General features: G+C 40.4%; 1 protein-coding gene across 2 annotated transcripts in view; it reads right to left on the bottom strand.

Moving 5' to 3' along the window:
* Positions 1–22,147, bottom strand: part of PCNT (pericentrin) — a 470,255-nt gene that overhangs the window by 99,986 nt on the left and 348,122 nt on the right. For both annotated transcript variants that reach the window (XM_053698889.1, XM_053698888.1), the window contains 5 exons: positions 17,801–18,036; positions 15,770–15,863; positions 15,427–15,588; positions 15,140–15,304; positions 14,801–15,039 (listed from right to left, as the gene is read on the bottom strand). In XM_053698889.1, coding sequence (XP_053554864.1) covers positions 14,801–15,039; positions 15,140–15,304; positions 15,427–15,588; positions 15,770–15,863; positions 17,801–18,036 — 896 coding nt within the window. The remainder of the gene's footprint in view (positions 1–14,800; positions 15,040–15,139; positions 15,305–15,426; positions 15,589–15,769; positions 15,864–17,800; positions 18,037–22,147) is intronic.

A 22,147-nucleotide genomic window follows, 5' to 3' on the forward strand; every position in this document is an offset into this window, starting at 1 on the left:
ATCTCCCATTTTACTGTTTATAGCTACTAGATACTTAATATTATAGAATAATTCCTTTCTGGATATTTGATTCTGTATATGTTATGGACGCACGAGGACCTATTTCTTTTCTTTTAGAGATCTGCTGAGAAAACTAGGTCTCCTGATTAGCATTTGAGCTGTTGTGATATGTCCATGTCAAGAGTTTATATATAAAATGAGGTGCCGCTCATGGCCTAATGTGTTTCCTACTGTTTAGGAACTTATACTGTTTATAGTGATAGGACATGCCTATGTATTAACTGCGTAAGACAGGATGTATGTATTTAGGCATGTTGCCATGAAAACTTGTGATACTGTTTATATATGTCTTTGCTACCTCAATAAAAAATTATATAAAAAAAAAACAAAAAAAAAAAAACGATTAAACATGCCAGCAAACGTTTTAAAACACATTTTTTGAAGAGTACATGTCTCTATTAATAAGCCTAATACCAGTCGCTTTCACTGCATTTAAGGCTTTACTTACATTACTTCGGTATCAGCAGCATTTTCTTAGTCAATTCCATTCCTTAGAAAATAATTTACTGCACATACCTTATTTGCAGGAAAACCTGCACGCCATTCCCTCTCTGAAGTACTTCACTCCTCAGAATGTGTGAGAACAGCAAGTGGATCTTAGTTACTTCTGCTAAGATCATAGAAAACGCAGGCAGATTCTTCTTCCAAATACTGCCTGAGAAAAAACAGCACACTCCGGTGCCATTTAAAAATAACAAACTTTTGATTGAAGAAAGACACTAAGTATAAAACACCACAGTCCTCTCACGACCTCCATCTATGTTGAGGGTTGCAAGAGAATGACTGGATATGAGATGTGAGGGGAGGAGCTATATAGCAGCTCTGCTGTGGGTGATCCTCTTGCAACTTCCTGTTGGGAAGGGAATATATCCCACAAGTAATGGATGATCCGTGGACTGGATACACTTAACAAGAGAAATAGGCCCTTCCCACTCATATTGCAACAGTGGAAAGCCTAAGGAAACTGTTTCTAGGCAGAATTCAAGCCAGCCATGTGGAAAAAAAACTAGGCCCCAATAAGTTTTATCACCAAATACATATAAAAACGATTAAACATGCCAGCAAACGTTTTATATTACATTTTTATAAGAGTATGTATCTCTATTAATAAGCCTGATACCAGTCGCTATCACTGCATTTAAGGCTTTACTTACATTACTTCGGTATCAGCAGCATTTTCTAGCAAATTCCATCCCTAGAAAAATATTAACTGCACATACCTTATTGCAGGAAAACCTGCACGCCATTCCCTCTCTGAAGTTACCTCACTCCTCAGAATATGTGAGAACAGCCATGGATCTTAGTTACTTCTGCTAAGATCATAGAAAACGCAGGCAGATTCTTCTTCTAAATACTGCCTGGCACCACTCCGGCACCATTTAAAAATAACAAACTTTTGATTGAAGAAATAAACTAAGTATAAAACACCACACTCCTTTTACGACCTCCATCTTGGTTGAGGCTTGCAAGAGAATGACTGGGTATGACAGTTAGGGGAGGAGCAATATAGCAGCTCTGCTGTGGGTGATCCTCTTGCAACTTCCTGTTGGGAAGGAGAATATCCCACAAGTAATGGATGATCCGTGGACTGGATACACTTAACAAGAGAAATATAATTTAGGATCGTAGCAGAGTCTGCCTAGACAGACCAAACAATGGCAGTTGTCCATATCAACAATATATCCAATATAGCTGTAAAAGTGGGGTCAGCTAGATTAATGGCCAGAGGAAGGTCTTAAAGCTTTCAGTGTATTTTAATTACAAAAATAGTATAACTCTTTCCGCTGATAATCCTCAGTTGACAGCTAAAAGCTGCTTAAATAACAGAATTTATGCTTACCTGATAAATTACTTTCTACAACGGTGTGTCCGGTCCACGGCGTCATCCTTACTTGTGGGATATTCTCTTCCCAACAGAAATGGCAAAGAGTCCCAGCAAAGCTGGCCAAATAGTCCCTCCTAGGCTCCGCCCACCCCAGTCATTCGACCGACGGACAGGAGGAAATATATATAGGAGAAACCATATGGTACCGTGGTGACTGTAGTTAGAGAAAATAATTCATCAGACCTGATTAAAAAACCCGGGCGGGCCGTGGACCGGACACACCGTTGGAGAAAGTAATTTATCAGGTAAGCATAAATTCTGTTTTCTCCAACATTGGTGTGTCCGGTCCACGGCGTCATCCTTACTTGTGGGAACCAATACCAAAGCTTTAGGACACGGATGAAGGAAGGGAGCAAATCAGGTTACCTAAACGGAAGGCACCACAGCTTGCAAAACCTTTCTCCCAAAAATAGTCTCCGAAGAAGCAAAAGTATCAAATTTGTAAAATTTGGCAAAAGTGTGCAGTGAAGACCAAGTCGCTGCCTTACATATCTGGTCAACAGAAGCCTCGTTCTTGAAGGCCCATGTGGAAGCCACAGCCCTAGTGGAGTGAGCTGTGATTCTTTCAGGAGGCTGCCGTCCGGCAGTCTCATAAGCCAATCGGATGATACTTTTAAGCCAAAAGGAAAGAGAGGTAGAAGTCGCTTTTTGACCTCTCCTTTTACCAGAATAGACAACAAACAAAGAAGATGTTTGTCTGAAATCCTTTGTAGCCTCTAAATAGAATTTTAGAGCACGGACTACGTCCAAATTGTGTAACAAACGTTCCTTCTTTGAAACTGGATTCGGACATAAAGAAGGTACAACTATCTCCTGGTTAATATTCTTGTTAGAAACAACCTTCGGAAGAAAACCAGGCTTAGTACGCAAAACCACCTTATCTGCATGGAACACCAGATAGGGCGGAGAACACTGCAGAGCAGATAACTCTGAAACTCTTCTAGCAGAAGAAATTGCAACCAAAAACAAAACTTTCCAAGATAGTAACTTAATATCTATGGAATGTAAAGGTTCAAACGGAACCCTTGAAGAACTGAAAGAACTAGATTTAGACTCCAGGGAGGAGTCAAAGGTCTGTAAACAGGCTTGATCCTAACCAGAGCCTGAACAAATGCTTGAACATCTGGCACAGCTGCCAGACTTTTGTGTAGTAAGACAGATAAAGCAGAGATCTGTCCCTTTAGAGAACTTGCAGATAATCCTTTCTCCAAACCTTCTTGTAGAAAGGAGAGAATCTTAGGAATTTTTATCTATATCCCCATGGGAATCCTTTGGATTCACACCAACAGATATATTTTTTCCATATTTTATGGTAAATCTTTCTAGTTACCGGTTTTCTGGCCTGAACCAGAGTATCTATCACAGAATCTGAAAACCCACGCTTCGATAGAATCAAGCGTTCAATCTCCAAGCCGTCAGCTGGAGGGAGACCAGATTTGGATGTTCGAATGGACCCTGAACAAGAAGGTCCTGTCTCAAAGGTAGCTTCCATGGTGGAGCCGATGACATATTCACCAGGTCTGCATACCAAGTCCTGTGTGGCCACGCAGGAGCTATCAAGATTACCGAGGCCCTCTCCTGATTGATCCTGGCTACCAGCCTGGGAATGAGAGGAAACGGTGGAAATACATAAGCTAGGTTGAAGGTCCAAGGTGCTACTAGTGCATCTACTAGAGTCGCCTTGGGATCCCTGGATCTGGACCCGTAGCAAGGAACCTTGAAGTTCTGACGAGACGCCATCAGATCCATGTCTGGAATGCCCCATAATTGAGTTATTTGGGCAAAGATCTCTGGATGGAGTTCCCACTCCCCCGGATGGAATGTCTGACGACTCAGAAAATCCGCCTCCCAGTTTTCCACACCTGGGATGTGGATCGCAGACAGGTGGCAGGAGTGATCCTCCGCCCATTGAATTATCTTGGTCACTTCCTTCATCGCCAGGGAACTCCTTGTTCCCCCCTGATGATTGATATACGCAACGGTCGTCATGTTGTCTGATTGGAACCTTATGAATTTGGCCTTTGCTAGTTGAGGCCAAGCCCTGAGAGCATTGAATATCGCTACTGAGTTCCAGAATGTTTATCGGGAGAAGAGACTCTTCCCGAGACCATAGACCCTGAGCTTTCAGGGATTCCAGACCGCGCCCCAGCCCACTAGACTGGCGGTCGGTCGTGACAATGACCCACTCTGGTCTGCGGAAGCTCATTCCCTGGGACAGATGGTCCAGGGTCAGCCACCAACGGAGTGAATCTCTGGTCTTCTGATCTACTTGAATCATTGGAGACAAGTCTGTATAGTCCCCATTCCACTGTTTGAGCATGCACAGTTGTAATGGTCTTAGATGAATTCGTGCAAAAGGAACTATGTCCATTGTTGCAACCATCAACCCTACTACTTCCATGCACTGCGCTATGGAAGGACGAGGAACAGAATGAAGCACTTGACAAGAGCTTAGAAGTTTTGATTTTCTGACCTCTGTCAGAAAAATCCTCATTTCTAAGGAATCTATTATTGTTCCCAAGAAGGGAACTCTTGTCGACGGAGACAGAGAACTTTTTTCTATGTTCACCTTCCATCCGTGTTATCTGAGAAAGGCTAGAACTATGTCTGTATGAGCCTTTGCTTTTGACAGGGACGACGCTTGTATTAGAATGTCGTCCAAGTAAGGTACTACTGCAATGCCCCCTCGGTCTTAGAACCGCTAGAAGGGACCCTAGCACCTTTGTGAAAATCCTTGGAGCAGTGGCTAACCCGAATGGGAGGGCCACAAACTGGTAATGCTTGTCCAGAAAAGCGAACCGTAGGAACTGATGATGTTCTTTGTGGATAGGAATATGTAGGTACGCATCCTTTAGATCCACGGTAGTCATAAATTGACTTTCCTGGATAGTGGGTAGAATCGTTCGAATGGTTTCCATCTTGAACGATGGTACCCTGAGAAATTTGTTTAGGATCTTCAAATCCAAAATTGGTCTAAAGGTTCCCTCTTTTTTGGGAACTACGAACAGATTGGAATAAAATCCCATTCCTTGTTCCTTTATTGGAACTGGGTGTATCACTCCCATCTTTAACAGGTCTTCTACACAAAGTAAGAATGCCTGTCTCTTTATTTGGTTTGAGGATAAGTGAGACATGTGGAACCTTCCCCTTGGGGGTAGTTCCTTGAATTCCAGGAGATAACCCTGAGAAACTATTTCTAGCGCCCAGGGATCCTGAACATCTCTTGCCCAAGCCTGAGCAAAGAGAGAGAGTCTGCCCCCCACTAGATCCGGTCCCGGATCGGGGGCTACTCCTTCATGCTGTTTTGTTAGCAGTGGCAGGCTTCTTGGCCTGCTTACCCTTGTTCCAGCCTTGCATCGGTTTCCAGGCTGGTTTGGGTTGTGAGGCATTACCCTCTTGCTTAGAGGATGCAGAATTAGAGGCCGGTCCGTTCCTGAAATTGCGAAAGGGACGAAAATTAGACTTATTTTTAGCCTTGAAAGACCTATCTTGTGGAAGGGCGTGGCCCTTTCCCCCAGTGATGTCTGAAATAATCTCTTTCAATTCTGGTCCAAATAGAGTTTTACCTTTGAAAGGGATGTTAAGCAATTTTGTCTTGGATGACACATCCGCTGACCAAGACTTTAGCCAAAGCGCTCTGCGCGCCCACGATAGCAAACCCTGAATTTTTCGCCGCTAATCTAGCTAATTGCAAAGCGGCATCTAAAATAAAAGAGTTAGCCAATTTAAGTGCGTGAACTCTGTCCATAACCTCCTCATATGGAGTCTCTCTACTGAGCGACTTTTCTAGTTCCTCAAACCAGAACCACGCTGCTGTAGTGACAGGAACAATGCACGAAATTGGTTGTAGAAGGTAACCTTGCTGTACAAAAATCTTTTTACGCAAACCTTCCAATTTTTTATCCATAGGATCTTTGAAAGCACAACCATCTTCGATAGGAATAGTAGTGCGTTTGTTTAGAGTAGAAACTGCCCCCTCGACCTTAGGGACTGTCTGCCATAAGTCCTTTCTGGGGTCGATCATAGGAAATAATTTCTTAAATATAGGGGGGGGGAACAAAAGGTATGCCGGGCTTTTCCCACTCCTTATTTACTATGTCCGCCACCCGCTTGGGTATAGGAAAAGCGTCGGGGGTGCACCGGAACCTCTAGGAACTTGTCCATCTTGCATAATTTCTCTGGAATGACCAAGTTGTCACAATCATCCAGAGTAGATAACACCTCCTTAAGCAGTGCACGGATATGTTCTAATTTAAATTTAAATGTCACAACATCAGGTTCAGCTTGTTGAGAAATCTTTCCTGAATCTGAGATTTCTCCATCTGACAATCATGGCCCCTTCAGATTGGTGTGAGGGTATGACAGAACAATTATCATCAGCGCCCTCCTGCTCTTCAGTGTTTAAAACAGAGCAATCGCGCTTTCTCTGATAAGTAGGCATTTTGGATAAAATATTTGCTATGGAGTTATCCATTACAGCCGTTAATTGTTGCATGGTAATAAGCATTGGCGCACTAGATGTACTAAGGGCCTCCTGCATGGGCAAAACTGGTGTAGACACAGTAGGAGATGATGTAGTATCATGTTTACTCCCCTCATCTGAGGAGTTATCTTGGGCAATTTCATTAACTGTGGCAGTACTGTCCTTACTTTGTTTGGACGCTATGGCACAATTATCACATAAATTTAAATGGGGAGACGCATTGGCTTTCATACATATAGAACATAGCTTATCTGAAGGTACAGACATGTTAAACAGGCTTAAACTTGTCAACAAAGCACAAAAAACGTTTTAAAACAAAACCGTTACTGTCTCTTTAAATTTTAAACAGAAAACACTTTATTACTGAATATGTGAAAAAGTATGAAGGAATTGTTCAAAAATTACCAAAATTTCACCACAGTGTCTTAAAGCATTAATAGTATTGCACACCAAATTTCAGAGCTTTAACCCTTAAAATAACGGAATCGGAGCCGTTTATAAATTTAACCCCTATACAGTCCCAGCTATAGTCTTTGCTGAGACCCAACCAAGCCCAGAGGGGAATACAATACCAATTGACGCATTCTAGAAGCTTTTCCAGCAATTTTTAGATCCTCACACATGCATCTGCATGCCCTGCTCTCCAAAAACAACTGCGCAGTAATGGGGCTCAGGCTCAGTCTACAACTAGGAAGGCCCCCTGACTGGAAAAGGTGTCTAACACAGTGCCTGCCGTTTAATAAACGTTCCCCAAGTTTATAAATGCAAATTGTCAGCATAAATATGAATAAAATACCCAAATAAAGCAATCGATTTAGCCCATAAAAATGTCTACCAGTTTTTTAGCCCATAATAAGCCCTTATTCTGTTTGTTTGACTAAGAAAATTGCTTACCGGTCCCCATGAGGGGAAATGACAGCCTTCCAGCATTACATGGTCTTGTTAGAAATATGGCTAGTCATACCTTAAGCAGAAAAGTCTGCTAACTGCTTCCCCCAACTGAAGTTACTTCATCTCAACAGTCCTATGTGGAAACAGCAATCGATTTTAGTTACTGTCTGCTAAAATCATCTTCCTCTCACAAACAGAAATCTTCATCCTTTTCTGTTTCAGAGTAAATAGTACATACCAGCACTATTTTAAAATAACAAACACTTGATAGAAGAATAAAAACTACATTTAAACACCAAAAAAACTCTTAACCATCTCCGTGGAGATGTTGCCTGTGCAACGGCAAAGAGAATGACTGGGGTGGGCGGAGCCTAGGAGGGACTATATGGCCAGCTTTGCTGGGACTCTTTGCCATTTCCTGATGGGGAAGAGAATATCCCACAAGTAAGGATGACGCCGTGGACCGGACACACCAATGTTGGAGAAATAATAGTTATCATCAGACCTCACTTTCTTCGGCCAGCATAGAAGATCCTTAAGAGGCGTCTTGACCCCCCCCCCCCCCGCCCTTTTACTTTTCTGCCCACCTTATAGTAGGGGGGAGCCTTGGACACACAGACCTATGGCGTTGTCTAGCTTGTATTACTCTGTAACAATTATATGATATGCGCAAGGGGGGGTAACAAGGGAGGAAAGATATATGACAGTACTTATCTTTTTTTTTTCCTTTCACCCTTTTGCAATCCTCCTCCGCTGCACACTAGAATAGCGTGGCCTTTGACAGCCGAGGATCTCCGCGGGACTTGTGTAGGTTGTATGTCGCGGTCTTTTCCCCGCCTCCTATCCCAGGGCAAGCCACCGGCCCAAGTAGACAGCCGAGCAACAGCGCTCTTTATTTGCCTCACACCTGTGGTTCTGGGAGGCAGACCGATCTCCTTGCTGATGTACAAGCACAGTTCTCAACAGCGGTCTCCTCTGCTGACTGCTCCAAGCTTGACTCCTATCCCGGGACTAGAGAGACGAACTCAGCGTCAGTCGCCTCGACTATCTCACCGGGGTCCTGAGAGCGCTATATATGAGGAGCTTCTCCTTGATTAAACTGCCTGCACCGGTAGTGACTCTAGCCAGGGAGTCTGGGTGGCTATCGGGCTTCCGACTTTTCCGGAGAGTGTTCCTAGCATGGGGGGTAATCCCCTCCAGTCCAGGCACCGTCTTTGGCCAGGGTGAATCACGCCTCAACGGCCGTAGAAAAGCTGGAAGGGCCTGTGTGAAGATGGAGCACACCGAGCGCCAACTGCAGACGCCTAATCAAGCCCCTCCCACAGACGGAACGCCCCTGCTATTAAAAACATAATTTATGTAAGAACTTACCTGATAAATTCATTTCTTTCATATTGGCAAGAGTCCATGAGCAAGTGACGTATGGGATATACATTCCTACCAGGAGGGGCAAAGTTTCCCAAACCTCAAAATGCCTATAAATACACCCCTCACCACACCCACAATTCAGTTTAACGAATAGCCAAGAAGTGGGGTGATAAGAAAGGAGCGAAAGCATCAAACAAGGAATTGGAATAATTGTGCTTTATACAAAAAAATCATAACCACCATAAAAAGGGTGGGCCTCATAGACTCTTGCCAATATGAAAGAAATGAATTTATCAGGTAAGTTCTTACATAAATTATGGTTTCTTTCATGTAATTGGCAAGAGTCCATGAGCTGGTGACGTATGGGATAGCAGATACCCAAGATGTGGAGCTTCCACGCAAGAGTCACTAGAGAGGGAGGGATAAAATAAAGACAGCCAATTCCGCTAAAAAAATAATCCACAACCCAAATCAAAAAGTTTTAATCTTATACTGAAGAAAACTGAAATTATAAGCAGAAGAATCAAACTGAAACAGCTGCCTGAAGTACTTTTCTACCAAAAACTGCTTCAGAAGAGGAAAAAACATCAAAATGGTAGAATTTAGTAAAAGTATGCAAAGAAGACCAAGTTGCTACTTTGCAAATCTGATCAACAGAAGCTTCATTCTTAAAAGCCCAGGAAGTAGAAACTGACCTAGTAGAATGAGCCGTAATCCTTTGAGACGGGGATTTACCCGACTCCACATAAGCATGATGAATCAAAGACTTTAACCAAGAAGCCAAAGAAATGGCAGAAGCCTTCTGACCTTTCGTAGAACCAGAAAAGACAACAAATAGACTAGAAGTCTTCCTGAAATCTTTAGTAGCTTCAACATAATATTTCAAAGCTCTAACTACATCCAAAGAATGTAAAGACCTCTCCAGATAATTCTTAGGATTAGGACACAAAGAAGGGACAACAATTTCTCTACTAATGTTGTTAGAATTCACAACTTTAGGTAAATTAAATGAAGTCTGCAACACTGCCTTATCCTGATGAAAAATCAGAAAAGGAGATTCACAAGAAAGAGCAGATAACTCAGAAACTCTTCTAGCAGAAGAGATGGCCAAAAGGAATAAAACTTTCCAATAAAGTAATTTAATATCCAGAGAATACATAGGTTCAAACGGAGGAGCCTGTAAAGCCCTCAGAACCAAATTAAGACTCCAAGGAGGAGAAATTGACTTAATGACAGGCTTAATACGAACCAAAGCCTGTACAAAACAATGAATATCAGGATGATTAGCAATCTTTCTGTGAAAAAGTACAGAAAGAGCAGAGATTTGTCCTTTCAAGGAACTTGCGGAGAAACCTTTTTCCAAACCATCCTGAAGAAACTGAAAAAGGAATTCTAAAAGAATGCCAAGAGAATTTATGTGAAGAACACCAAGAAATGTAAGTCTTCCAGACTCGGAAATAGATCTTTCTAGACACAGATTTACGAGCCTGTAACATAGTATTAATCACTGAGTCAGAGAAACCTCTATGACTAAGTATTAAGCGTTCAATCTCCATACCTTCAAATTTAACGATTTGAGATCCTGATGGAAAAATGGGCCTTGAAATAGAAGGTCTGGCCTTAACGGAAGTGTCCAAGGTTGGCAACTGGCCGAACGAGATCCGCATACCAAAATCTGTGTGGCCATGCTGGAGGCACAGCAGTACAAAAGAACGTTCCATTAGGATTTTGGAAATAACTTTTGGAAGAAGAACTAGAGGCGGAAAGATATAAGCAGGTTGATAATTCCAAGGAAGCGACAACGCATCCACTGCTTCCGCCTGAGGATCCCTGGATCTGGACAGATACCTGGGAAGTTTCTTGTTTAGATGAGAGGCCATCAGATCTATTTCTGGAAGTCCCCAGATTTGAACAATCTGAAGAAATACCTCTGGGTGAAGAGACCATTCGCCCGGATGTAACGTCTGGCGACTGAGATAATCTGCTTCCCAATTGTCTATACCTGGGATATGAACCGCAGAAATTAGACAGGAGCTGGATTCCGCCCATACAAGTATCCGAGATACTTCTTTCATAGCCTGAGGACTGTGAGACCCCCCTTGATGATTGACATATGCCTCGGTTGTGACATTGTCTGTCTGAAAACAAATAAACGATTCTCTCTTCATGCGATTTTCAGAGCTCTTCAGTTCTGGCCTCTTCTGGAGTTCCAAAATGTTGATTGGTAATCTCGCCTCCTGAGATTCCCAAATCCCCAGCGCTGTCAGAGATCCCCATACAGCTCCCCAACCTGAAAGACTCGCATCTGTTGAGATCACAGTCCAGGTTGGGCGAACAAAAGAGGCCCCTTGAACTAAACGATGGTGATCCAACCACCAAGTCAGAGAAGATCGAACATTGGGATTTAAGGATATTAATTGTGATATCTTTGTATAATCCCTGCACCATTGGTTCAGCATACAAAGCTGGAGAGGTCTCATGTGAAAACGAGTAAAAGGGATTGCGTCCGATGCAGCAGTCATGAGACCTAGAATTTCCATACACAAAGCTACCGAAGGGAATGATTGAGACTGAAGGTTTCGACAAGCTGAAACCAATTTCAGACGTCTCTTTTCTGTTAGAGACAAAGTCATGGACACTGAATCTATTTGGAAACCCAAAAAGGTGACCCTTATCTGAGGAATCAAGGAACTTTTTGGTAAATTGATCCTACAAAAATGTCTTTGAAGAAACAACACAAGTTAATTCGTGTGAGATTCTGCAGAATGTAAAGACTGAGCAAGTCATTCTGCAGAATGTAAAGACTGAGCAAGTACCAAGATATCGTCCAAATAAGGAAATACCGCAATACCCTGCTCCCTGATTACAGAGAGAAGGGCACCGAGAACCTTTGAAAAGATCCTTGGAGCTGTTGCTAGGCCAAAAGGAAGAGCAACAAACTGGTAATGCTTATCTAGAAAAGAAAATCTCAGGAACTGATAGTGGTCCGGATGAATTGGAATATGAAGATATGCATCCTGTAAGTCTATTGTGGACATATAATGCCCTTGCTGAACAAAAGGCAGAATAGTCCTTATAGTCACCATTTTGAATGTTGGTATTCTTACGTAACGATTCAATATTTTTAGATCCAGAACTGGTCTGAAAGAATTCTCTTTCTTTTGTACAATGAACAGAATTGAATAAAACCCCAGGCCCTGTTCCAGAACTGGAACTGGCACAATTACCCCAGCTGACTCCAGGTCTGAAACACATTTCAGAAACGCTTGAGCCTTTACCGAGTTTACTGGAATGTGTGAGAGAAAAAATCTTCTCACAGGCGGTCTTACCTTGAAACCTATTCTGTACCCTTGTGAAACAATGTTCTGAATCCAATGATTTTGAATCAAATTGATCCAAACATCTTTGAAAAATCGTAACCTGCCCCCTACCAGCTGTGCTGGAATGAGGGCCGCACCTTCATGCGGATTTGGGAGCTGGTTTTGACTTTCTAAAAGGCTTGGATTTATTCCAGACTGGAGAAGGTTTCCAAAAGGAAACTGTTCCTTTAGGGGAAGGGTCAGGCTTTTGGTCCTTATTCTGACGAAATGAACGAAAACGATTAGCAGCCCTAAATTTACCTTTAGATTTTTTGTCCTGAGGCAAAAAGGCTCCCTTCCCCCCAGTAACAGTTGAAATGATTGAATCTAACTGAGAACCAAATAATTTATTACCTTGGAAAGAAAGAGAAAGCAACGTTGAATTAGAAGTCATATCTGCATTCCAAGACTTAAGCCATAAAGCTCTTCTGGCTAAAATAGCTAAAGACATATACCTGACATCAATTCTAATGATATCGAAAATGGCATCACAAACAAAGTTATTAGCATGTTGAAGAAGTTTAACAATGCTATAAGCATTATGGTCTGACACTTGTTGCGCTAAAGCCTCCAACCAGAAAGTGGAAGCTGCAGCAACATCAGCCAAAGAAATAGCAGATCTAAGAAGATTACCTGAACATAAATAAGCCTTCCTTAGAAAGGATTCAAGCTTCCTATCTAAAAGAAGTACTATCTGCCGTAGAATAGTAGTACGTTTAGCAAGAGTAGAGATAGCCCCATCAACTTTGGGGATTTTTTCCCAAAACTCTAATCTATCAGATGGCAAAGGGTACAATTTCTTAAACCTTGGAGGAGTAAATGAAGTACCCAGACTATTCCATTCCCTAGAAATTACTTCTGAAATAGCATCAGGAACTGGAAAAACTTCTGGAATAACTACATGAGGTTTAAAAACTGAATTTAAACGCTTATTAGTTTTAATATCAAGAGGACTAGACTCCTCCATATCTAAAGCAATAAACACTTCTTTAAGTAAAGAACGAATAAACTCCATCTTAAACAAATATGAAGATTTATCAGTGTCAATATCTGAGGCAGAATCTTCTGAACCAGACAGATCCTCATCAGAAATAGATAAGTCAGAATGATGGCGGTCATTTAAAAATTCATCTGAAATATGAGAAGTTTTAAAAGACCTCTTACATTTACTAGGAGGAGGAATAACAGACAGAGCCTTCCGAATAGAATTAGAAACAAATTCTTTTACATTAACAGGAACATCCTGAACATTAGATGTTGAAGGAATAACAACAGGTAATGGATTATTACTAATGGAAATATTATCTGCGTTTGATAGTTTATCATGACAACTAACACAAACTACAGCCGGAGGAACAGTAACCAAAAGTTTACAACAAATGCACTTAGCTTTGGTAGAACCGACATCAGGCAGCGTCTTTCCAGAAGTAGATTCTGATCCAGGGTCAGGTAGTGACATATTGCAATATGTAATAGAAAAAACAACATATTATAAAATTATCAAATTCCTTAAATGGCAGTTTCAGGAATGGGAAAAAATGCAAAACAAAAACAAGCCTCTAGAAACCAGAAGCAACTAAAAAGTGAGACTGAAATAATGTGAAAAAAACTGGCGCCAAGTATGACGCCCACATTTTTGGCGCCAAGTATAACGCCCACATATTTTGGCGCCAAGAATGACGCCCATATTTGTTGGCGCCAAAAAAAACGTCCGCAACACACATACATCAAAAATGACGCAATCACGTAAAAACTTCCGGCGCCAACTATGACACCGGAACGAACTAAATTTTTGCGCCAAAAAGTCTCGCGCCAAGAATGACGCAATAAACAGAAGCATTTTCTGCACCCGCGAGCCTAACAGCCCGCAATTTAGAAAAAAAAGTCAATTGAAAATTGACTTTTTTAAGGTAAGAAAAAATATAAATCATATGCATTTTCCCAAAAAAATGAAACTGACAGTCTGAAAGAAGGAATACTGATTATCCTGAATCATGGCAAATATATGTTTAACACATATATTTAGAACTTTACATATAAAGTGCCCAACCATAGCTTTGAGTGTCATGAATAGAAATAAGACTTACTTACCCTAAGACACTCATCTACATATAGCAGATAGCCAAACCAGTACTGAAACGAAAATCAGTAGAGGTAATGGTATATAAGAGTATATTGTCGATCTGAAAAGGGAGGTAGGAGAAGAAATCTCTACGACCGATAACAGAGAACCTATGAAATAGATCCCCTAGAGGAAGACCATGGTATTCAAATAGGCAATACTCTCTTCACATCCCTCTGACATTCACTGCACTCTGAGAGGAAAACCGGGCTTCAGCCTGCTGCAAAGCGCATATCAACTTAGAAATCTAGCACAAACTTACTTCACCACCTCCATGGGAGGCAAAGTTTGTAAAACTGAATTGTGGATGTGGTGAGGGGTGTATTTATAGGCATTTTGAGGTTTGGGAAACTTTGCCCCTCCTGGTAGGAATGTATATCCCATACGTCACTAGCTCATGGACTCTTGCCAATTACATGAAAGAAATTCTAATGTAATGCAGAAGGAACTCATGTACCTGGGTCACAGAATGCATGTGGACATTTTCACAATAACATACTGTAATAGGTTATGGAATACTGGGATTACTTTACTTATATGGTACATAATGTGTAGTCACTGAATGTATTACTGTCTAGACCCCTTATTAGTAAAACTGGTAACTGAATCCAGGGTGAAGTGGAATTTTTTACCTGGAGATTGCTATAACCACTCTTGCTGCTGATCGGAACTTGCTTAGCCCAGTTTTGCAAGTAGTTGGAACTTGAAGGTCTGTGGGAGATGGGTAAACACCCATGCGGGCAATGAGTGAAAGTGTTGCTTTCTCACAAGCTTGAAATCCACCAATAAGGAGCAAAAGATATTTCTTTTGATAAACTAGTGCTTTGCGGAAACTCTCTGCCCTCAGGTACCTTCTGTAAAGTCTCTGCATCTGAAAATGAAAATAGTATAATAAATTGTAAAGGACATACAAAGGACAGGCATAAAAATATTTTTTCTAGTGCAGGGATACATTAGAGAAGACTTCACACCTTAATGCTGGAGACATCAGGCACCGGCCTATTCTCTATCTCAGATGTTAATTTCTTTAGTTCTGACTCAGTCTGCTTTAGAGCATTCTGTAAGACTTGTCTCTCTTTGTGCCACATAGCACGCTCCATCTCCAGGCTAGAATCCAAAGAATCATCAGGACAAATCTGTGTTTGGTACAAATAAATCATATTCCAATGAAAAATGGCTACAAATATTATTTTTCTATCTCACAATACCAGTTACAGCTAGTAACCACATCTCTATGTAGAAGCCATAAAGTCTGTACCTGCTTGTCAGTTGATGGCAGCTGCTGCATCTTCTTGTTAAGTTTGGTCAGCTGATTTCTCATTTCTTGTTTCTCTTCAGTCAGTAAAGTCACAGAATTCGTAAGCTCCTTATTCTCACTGAGAAGAACGTCCATCAGAGTGGATGATGACTGGACCGGAGACTGCAGGAGAAAGAGGCCATGCAGTCAGGAACAAGAATCAGAATGCAGACGTGTATAACTGTTTTTAGGATAAGACTGTGGCTGGGTCGGGTGTACCTTACATTACTTTTGGGGAACAAATAGGGGTCCTGGAAAATAACAGTCAGACTAAAACAAACCACCCATTCAGGAAAACACTCACCAGTGATCCTGCTCCAAGCAGCAACAATTTCAATTCTGATATTGTTTCTAGTAGGGACTTCAATGCTTTCTCCCCAGCACAGTCTTTCAGTGTCCTGTCAAGAAAATAGAGTCAGAAGCTTTCCAGCTGGTAAGTAATTATTTATAACATGTTTTCAAATTTGAAGTTAGGTAAACAATGCAGTAGTGCAGCATATAAGTACAGTATGTTGCTTGGATGAATAAAGAGGTACTAGCAGCAGAAACATAAGGTATTTATGTCCCATTATAGGCCATGAGTTAGGTTACTGAATACTCTATGTAGATCTGGAGACAGATCTGTTCAAAATAATGCTACCAACATTTTGCCTGGCCTAAGAAATGAAACATACAATGAAAGATTTGACTTAACATGTATAGATTAGAGGACCAAAGGGAGAGGTGATATGGTAAAAACTTTCAAATATATTGAGGTATTTAATGGAGTCTGACTTTTTTTTTTTAAAAACAAAAAGAGCAAAACCAGAACAATCTGTCATGATCATAAATTGGATGGGTAGGTGAATAAACTATGTGTGGATTCGGAAGCACTTCTTTAGAGTAGAGTCATGGAATAGTGGTAAGGACAAAGACAATAAAGGTATTCAGTAAATGTCTAAGTTTACATAACAGTATCCTAAAAGTTAAAGGAACAGTCAAGTCAAAATTAAAGTTTCATGATTCAGACAGGGCATGCAATTTTAAACAACTTTCCAATTTACTTTTATTATTAAATTTGCTTTGTCCTCTTGGTATTCTTTGTTGAAAGCTAAATCTATTAAGCTCAAACTGAGTTCTAAGCCGTTCAAGGCCACCTCTTATCTCAGTGTATATTGACAGTTTTTCACAGTTGGAAACTAATAATTCATGTGTGCCATATAGATGTGTTAATTCCCGTGGAGTTATTAGTCAGCACTGATTGGCTAAAATGCAAATCTGTAAAAAAAACTGATATAAAGGGCAGTCTGCAGAGGCTTAGAACAAGGTAATCATAAAGGTAAAAAGTATATTAATATAACAGTGTTGACTATGTAAAACTGGTGAATGGGTAATAATTTATTCTAACCTGAGAAATTAATTTCTTTCTTGGTTGTGAGATTCAACAAGACCATACTCTTGGCAATTACATCACCTGGCCACCAGGAGGAGGGAAAGACACTCCTCACCAGAGCTTTAAATATCTCTCTCCCACTTCCCCTTCCCTCCCAGTAGTGCGTATAGGAAGAAAAAGGAGGAAAGAAAGTAGGGTAAAGAGGTGCAAAATTAAAATGCCGCCACTAAGATCCCCCCGCACCAACCCCCCCCCCTACAAAAAAAACGGTGGGTTGTGGACTCTCATAACCAAGAAAATAAATTAATTTATTGGGTAAGAATGAATTATGTTTTCTTTCTAATGATTGTGAGAGTCCATGAGACATTACTATTGGGAACTAATACCCAAGCTGAGAAGTCCACTAATTAGGATGGGATATAAACAAGGAAATGCAGGCACCTATTTACCAGGAACCACTGCCTAAAGGACCATCCTTCCAAAAGTTGCCTCAGCCGAGGCAAAAACATTAAAATAACAACATTTAGCAAAAGTATGCAAAGAAGACCAGGCTGCAACCTTGCACATCTGTTCCACATCTGTTCCACCAAATTCTTGAAAGCCCAAGAAGTAAAGACGGAATAAGTTGAATCAGCCTTAATTCTGACACCTCTAGCCTTGCCTTCTCCTTGATGAGGCAAATAATTACTGTGAGGGAAGGGGACGTGGGAGAGATAATTAAAGCTCTGGTGTAGGGTTTCTTTGACTCCTTCTGGTGGCCAGGTGATGTAATTCTTAAGAGTAAGGTCTTGTGGACTCTCACAACCATTAGAAAGAAAAAGGGATTAACTTTTTTAAACAAACATTTTCAAGTAGACTGTCCCTTTAATTACCTTACACTTCAGAAAAGAAATATGGACACAAGTGTCAAACATTTTGATACTTGTATGCCATAGAAATCCTTTGTTTCTTTGGTCTGCTCACCTGCCAGGACAGCTTTGAATCCATTCCTTCACACTCAGGACAGTGTCACTCAATTGCTGCCAAACCTTCTCTGGGTCCTGTTTGTGCATTGATACATGTCTCTCAGGGGTATATAGCTCATTCTGTAAAAGGGCTTTGCGGGAAGCTAGTGCACGTTCTTGTTCGTCAAGATCAGCCAGCATATTTTGCAGCTCTCTGATACGATGTTGGTCACGTTCATGCTGTAGCTGCAGATCCTTTGTAATGAAGACATAGTGGACAAATTAAGGCAATAACTAGGCATTTTTACTAATCTATTCAGTACTCTTATTTTGTTGTACAAAATTATGGATGGTTTATTGAGGGATCTTTTGATTCAGCTATATGTTTACAATAGGAGGACAGTTGCTAATTCATAACTGCACTCAGATGCTTAATAGTATATTATTGAGTTATATATGGGTATTTTGTACTGCATAGATTATCCAAGGAGAATATTTTTAGAATTTTTATAACATTTTATTTAAAATTAATAAAAAGGTTGGTTTTATGGATTCCCTCACCACTACTGTATGTATAGGTTGCAATAAGTGAGTGCTCTATTGGTGCTTCTTTTTCTTTTCTTTTGTAATGACTATTCTTAGCCGTACCATACTAATAATCGGCTAGATTTAGAGTTCTGCGTTAGCCGTCAAAAGCAGCGTTAAGGGGTCCTAACGCTGGTTTTGGCCGGCCGCTGGTATTTAGAGTCAGGCAGGAAAGGGTCTAACGCTCACTTTCAAGCCGCGACTTTTCTATACCGCAAATCCCCTTACGCCAATTGCGTATCCTATCTTTTCAATGGGATCTGCCTAACGCTGGTATTTAGTCTTGGCTGAAGTGAGCGGTAGACCCTCTACCGACAAGACTCCAGCCGCAGAAAAAAAAGTCAGTAAGAGCTTTCTGGGGTAACGCCGGTTTATAAAGCTCTTAACTACTGTGCTCTAAAGTACACTAACATCCATAAACTACCTATGTACCCCTAAACCGAGGCCCCCCCACATCGCCGCCACTATAATAAATATTTTTAACCCCTAATCTGCCGACCGCACACCGCCGCCACCTAAATTATCCCTATGAACCCCTAATCTGCTGCCCCTAACATCGCCGACACCTACATAATATTTATTAACCCCTAATCTGCCCCCCCCAACATCGCCGCTACTTTACCTACACTTATTAACCCCTAATCTGCCGACCGGACCTCGCCGCTACTCTAATAAAGTTATTAACCCCTAAAGCTAAGTCTAACCCTAACACCCCCCTAAATTAAATATAATTTTAATCTAACAAAATAAATTAAATATTATTAACTTAAGTATTCCTATATAAAACTAAATACTTACCTGTAAAATAAACCCTAATATAGCTATAATATAACTAATAATTATATTGTAGCTATTTTAGGATTTATATTTATTTTACAGGCAACTTTGTAATTATTTTAACTAGGTACAATAGCTATTAAATAGTTATTAACTATTTAATAGCTACCTAGTTAAAATAAGTACAACGTTGCCTGTAAAATAAATATAAATCCTAAAATAGCTACAATATAATTATTCGTTATATTGTAGCTATATTAGGGTTTATTTTACAGGTAAGTATTTAGTTTTAAATAGGAATACTTTGGTTAAAAATATTTAATTTATTTCGTTAGATTAAAATTATATTTAACTTAGGGGGGTGTTAGGGTTAGACTTAGCTTTAGGGGTTAATACATTTATTAGAGTAGCGGCGAGGTCCGGTAGGCAGATTGGGAGTTAATACTTGAAGTTAGGTGGCGGCGATGTTAGGGAGGGCAGATTAGGGGTTAATACTATTTATTATAGGGTTTGCGAGGCAGGAGTGCGGCGGTTTAGGGGTTAATAACTTTATTAGAGTAGCGGCGAGGTCCGGTCGGCAGATTTGGGGTTAATAAGTGTAGGTAAGGTAGCGGCAACGTTGGGGTGGGGCAGATTAGGAGTTAATAAATATAATATAGGGGTCGGTGATGTTAGAGGCAGCAGATTAGGGGTACATAGGTAGAATGTAGGTTGCGGAGGTGTACGGAGCGGCAGATTAGGGGTTAATAATATAATGCAGGTGTCAGCGATGTCGGGGGCGGCAGATTAGGGGTTAATAAGAGTAAGGTTAGGGGTGTTTAGATTCGGGGTTCATGTTAGGGTGTGAGGTGTAGACTTAGAAAGTGTTTCCCCATAGGAAACAATGGGGCTGCATTGGGAGCTGAACGCTGCTTTTTTGCAGGTGTTAGTTTTTTTTTCATCCCAAACTGCCCCATTGTTTCCTATGGGGGAATCGTGCACAAGCACATTTTGCCAGCTTACCGCTACCGTAAGCAACGCTGGTATTGAGGGTTGAAGTGGCGGTACATTAGGCTCAACGCACCCTTTTTGGAGCCTAACGCAGACCTTCAGACAACTCTAAATACTAGCGTTGTTTAAAGGGTGCGTTGGGAAAAAAAGCGCCGTTAGCTACGTAGGTCTTTACCGACAAAACTCTAAATCTAGCCGAATGTGAATTAATGTATGTTGATAATTTCATGATTACATAGTGTGGTAAAAAAACAGCTTAACAAGGTTTAGAGAGGGTACTATAAAGGGAAAAATGTCACAAGAAAGTTCATATGAGACCAGGCCAACATTTTTAGGCAGTTTTTACAAGTTTGAGGTTTCCCTGGAAGTGGGTATTAGAGTGAAAGTAAATCCTAGCGTTTGTGTAACACTAGGATTTACCAGTGGAACAAATAAAGGGGACTATCAGCAAAGAAGTATAAAGTACTTCATGCTGAAAGTTCCTTTATTTGTCTGAAGCTTTCACCGTGCTGAGCGCCTCAGGCAGCCCATGGCAAATTGCTATTTTGCTGTGAGGTGATCTTAGCCAATAGTGTGCTAGCTATCCGGCATGGTGCCAGTTGGCCCGTAGGGCTATTGGCTAAGAGGTGGAAACATCACCTCACAGCAATAGCATTCTGCCATGGGCTGCCTGAGGAGCTCAATGCCGCAAACTCTTCAGACGAATAAAGGAGCTTTCAGCATGAAGTATTTTATACTTTATTACTGAAATTACCCTTTATTAGTTCCACTGGTAAATTTACTATCACTTTAATCTTGCTATTGAATTCTTTATAACATTCACACACACACACATACATATATATATATATATATATATATATATAACACATACACACACATACATACATACATACGCACGCATGCACAAACAGTGTTCTCCCCAGGACTTTTTAGTGGGTGCACTACGCTGCTGATTTTAGTAACCATCTGGCTAAAATTATAGCCATTATTAAGCTAAAATAAGTTAATATTAAAAAAAAATATCCATTTTTATTGCACAAATTATCATTTAATACATTTATGTTAAATTATGCAATTAATTTGTGCTTTGGATAGCAGAAAATAATATATTATTAGAAAATATTACACTGCCTTACTTCATAATGCCACCCGGCTGGCAAAATTTTCTGGGGAGAAAACTGATTTTTATATTATATTTTTACTTATATATTTATTTTTTCTCAATTATGTGCACTCTCACTGCACTTCAAACAACTTGAGGATTGCTTGGGTGGATATTATGTCAAATACAATGGACCCAGCACTCTTCATCTGTGCATTTATTACTGACGTTTCAGGGACTGAGGAAGGTGAAGATTGTTCCCCAAAACTAACAAATACATGCACAGATGAAGAGTGAATGCTGGGTCCATTATATCTATCTATCTATCTATCTATCTATCTATCTATCTATCTACCTACCTATATATCTGTAAGAATAGATTTTATATCTATATCAACTTTTCAGCTGAACTTTATTGGAAGGAGAAAAATAATGATTACCTTAATAATAAACATTGAAATCACTTTATTTAACTAAAACAATAACATTCTAGGTTTTCACCTTCATTTTTTACTGCCTGCCCCTTCCTCCTCACATTTAGTGCAGATATATTGCACTCCAAACAATCTTCTTTTCATTAAGATTCTTGAAACAGTAGTAAGAGTTGATTATGTGTACATAAGTTTGCAGAGGAGCAATGGCATTACAGGAACAGTTAAATCAAAATTAATGAACACGCACTGTTAAAAATGTCCCAATTTACTCCTAACTAATTTGCTTTGTTCTATTTGAATCCATTGTTGAAAAGCATTCATAGGTAGGTTCAGGAGCATTGCTCTCCTTCAACAAAAAATATGAAGAGAATGAAGCAACATTTATAAAAACAGAATTTATGCTTACCTGATAAATTACTTTCTCCAACGGTGTGTCCGGTCCACGGCGTCATCCATTACTTGTGGGAAATGTTCT

Source organism: Bombina bombina, chromosome 1 (genome assembly GCF_027579735.1).
Source record: "Bombina bombina isolate aBomBom1 chromosome 1, aBomBom1.pri, whole genome shotgun sequence".
NCBI lineage: Eukaryota > Metazoa > Chordata > Amphibia > Anura > Bombinatoridae > Bombina > Bombina bombina.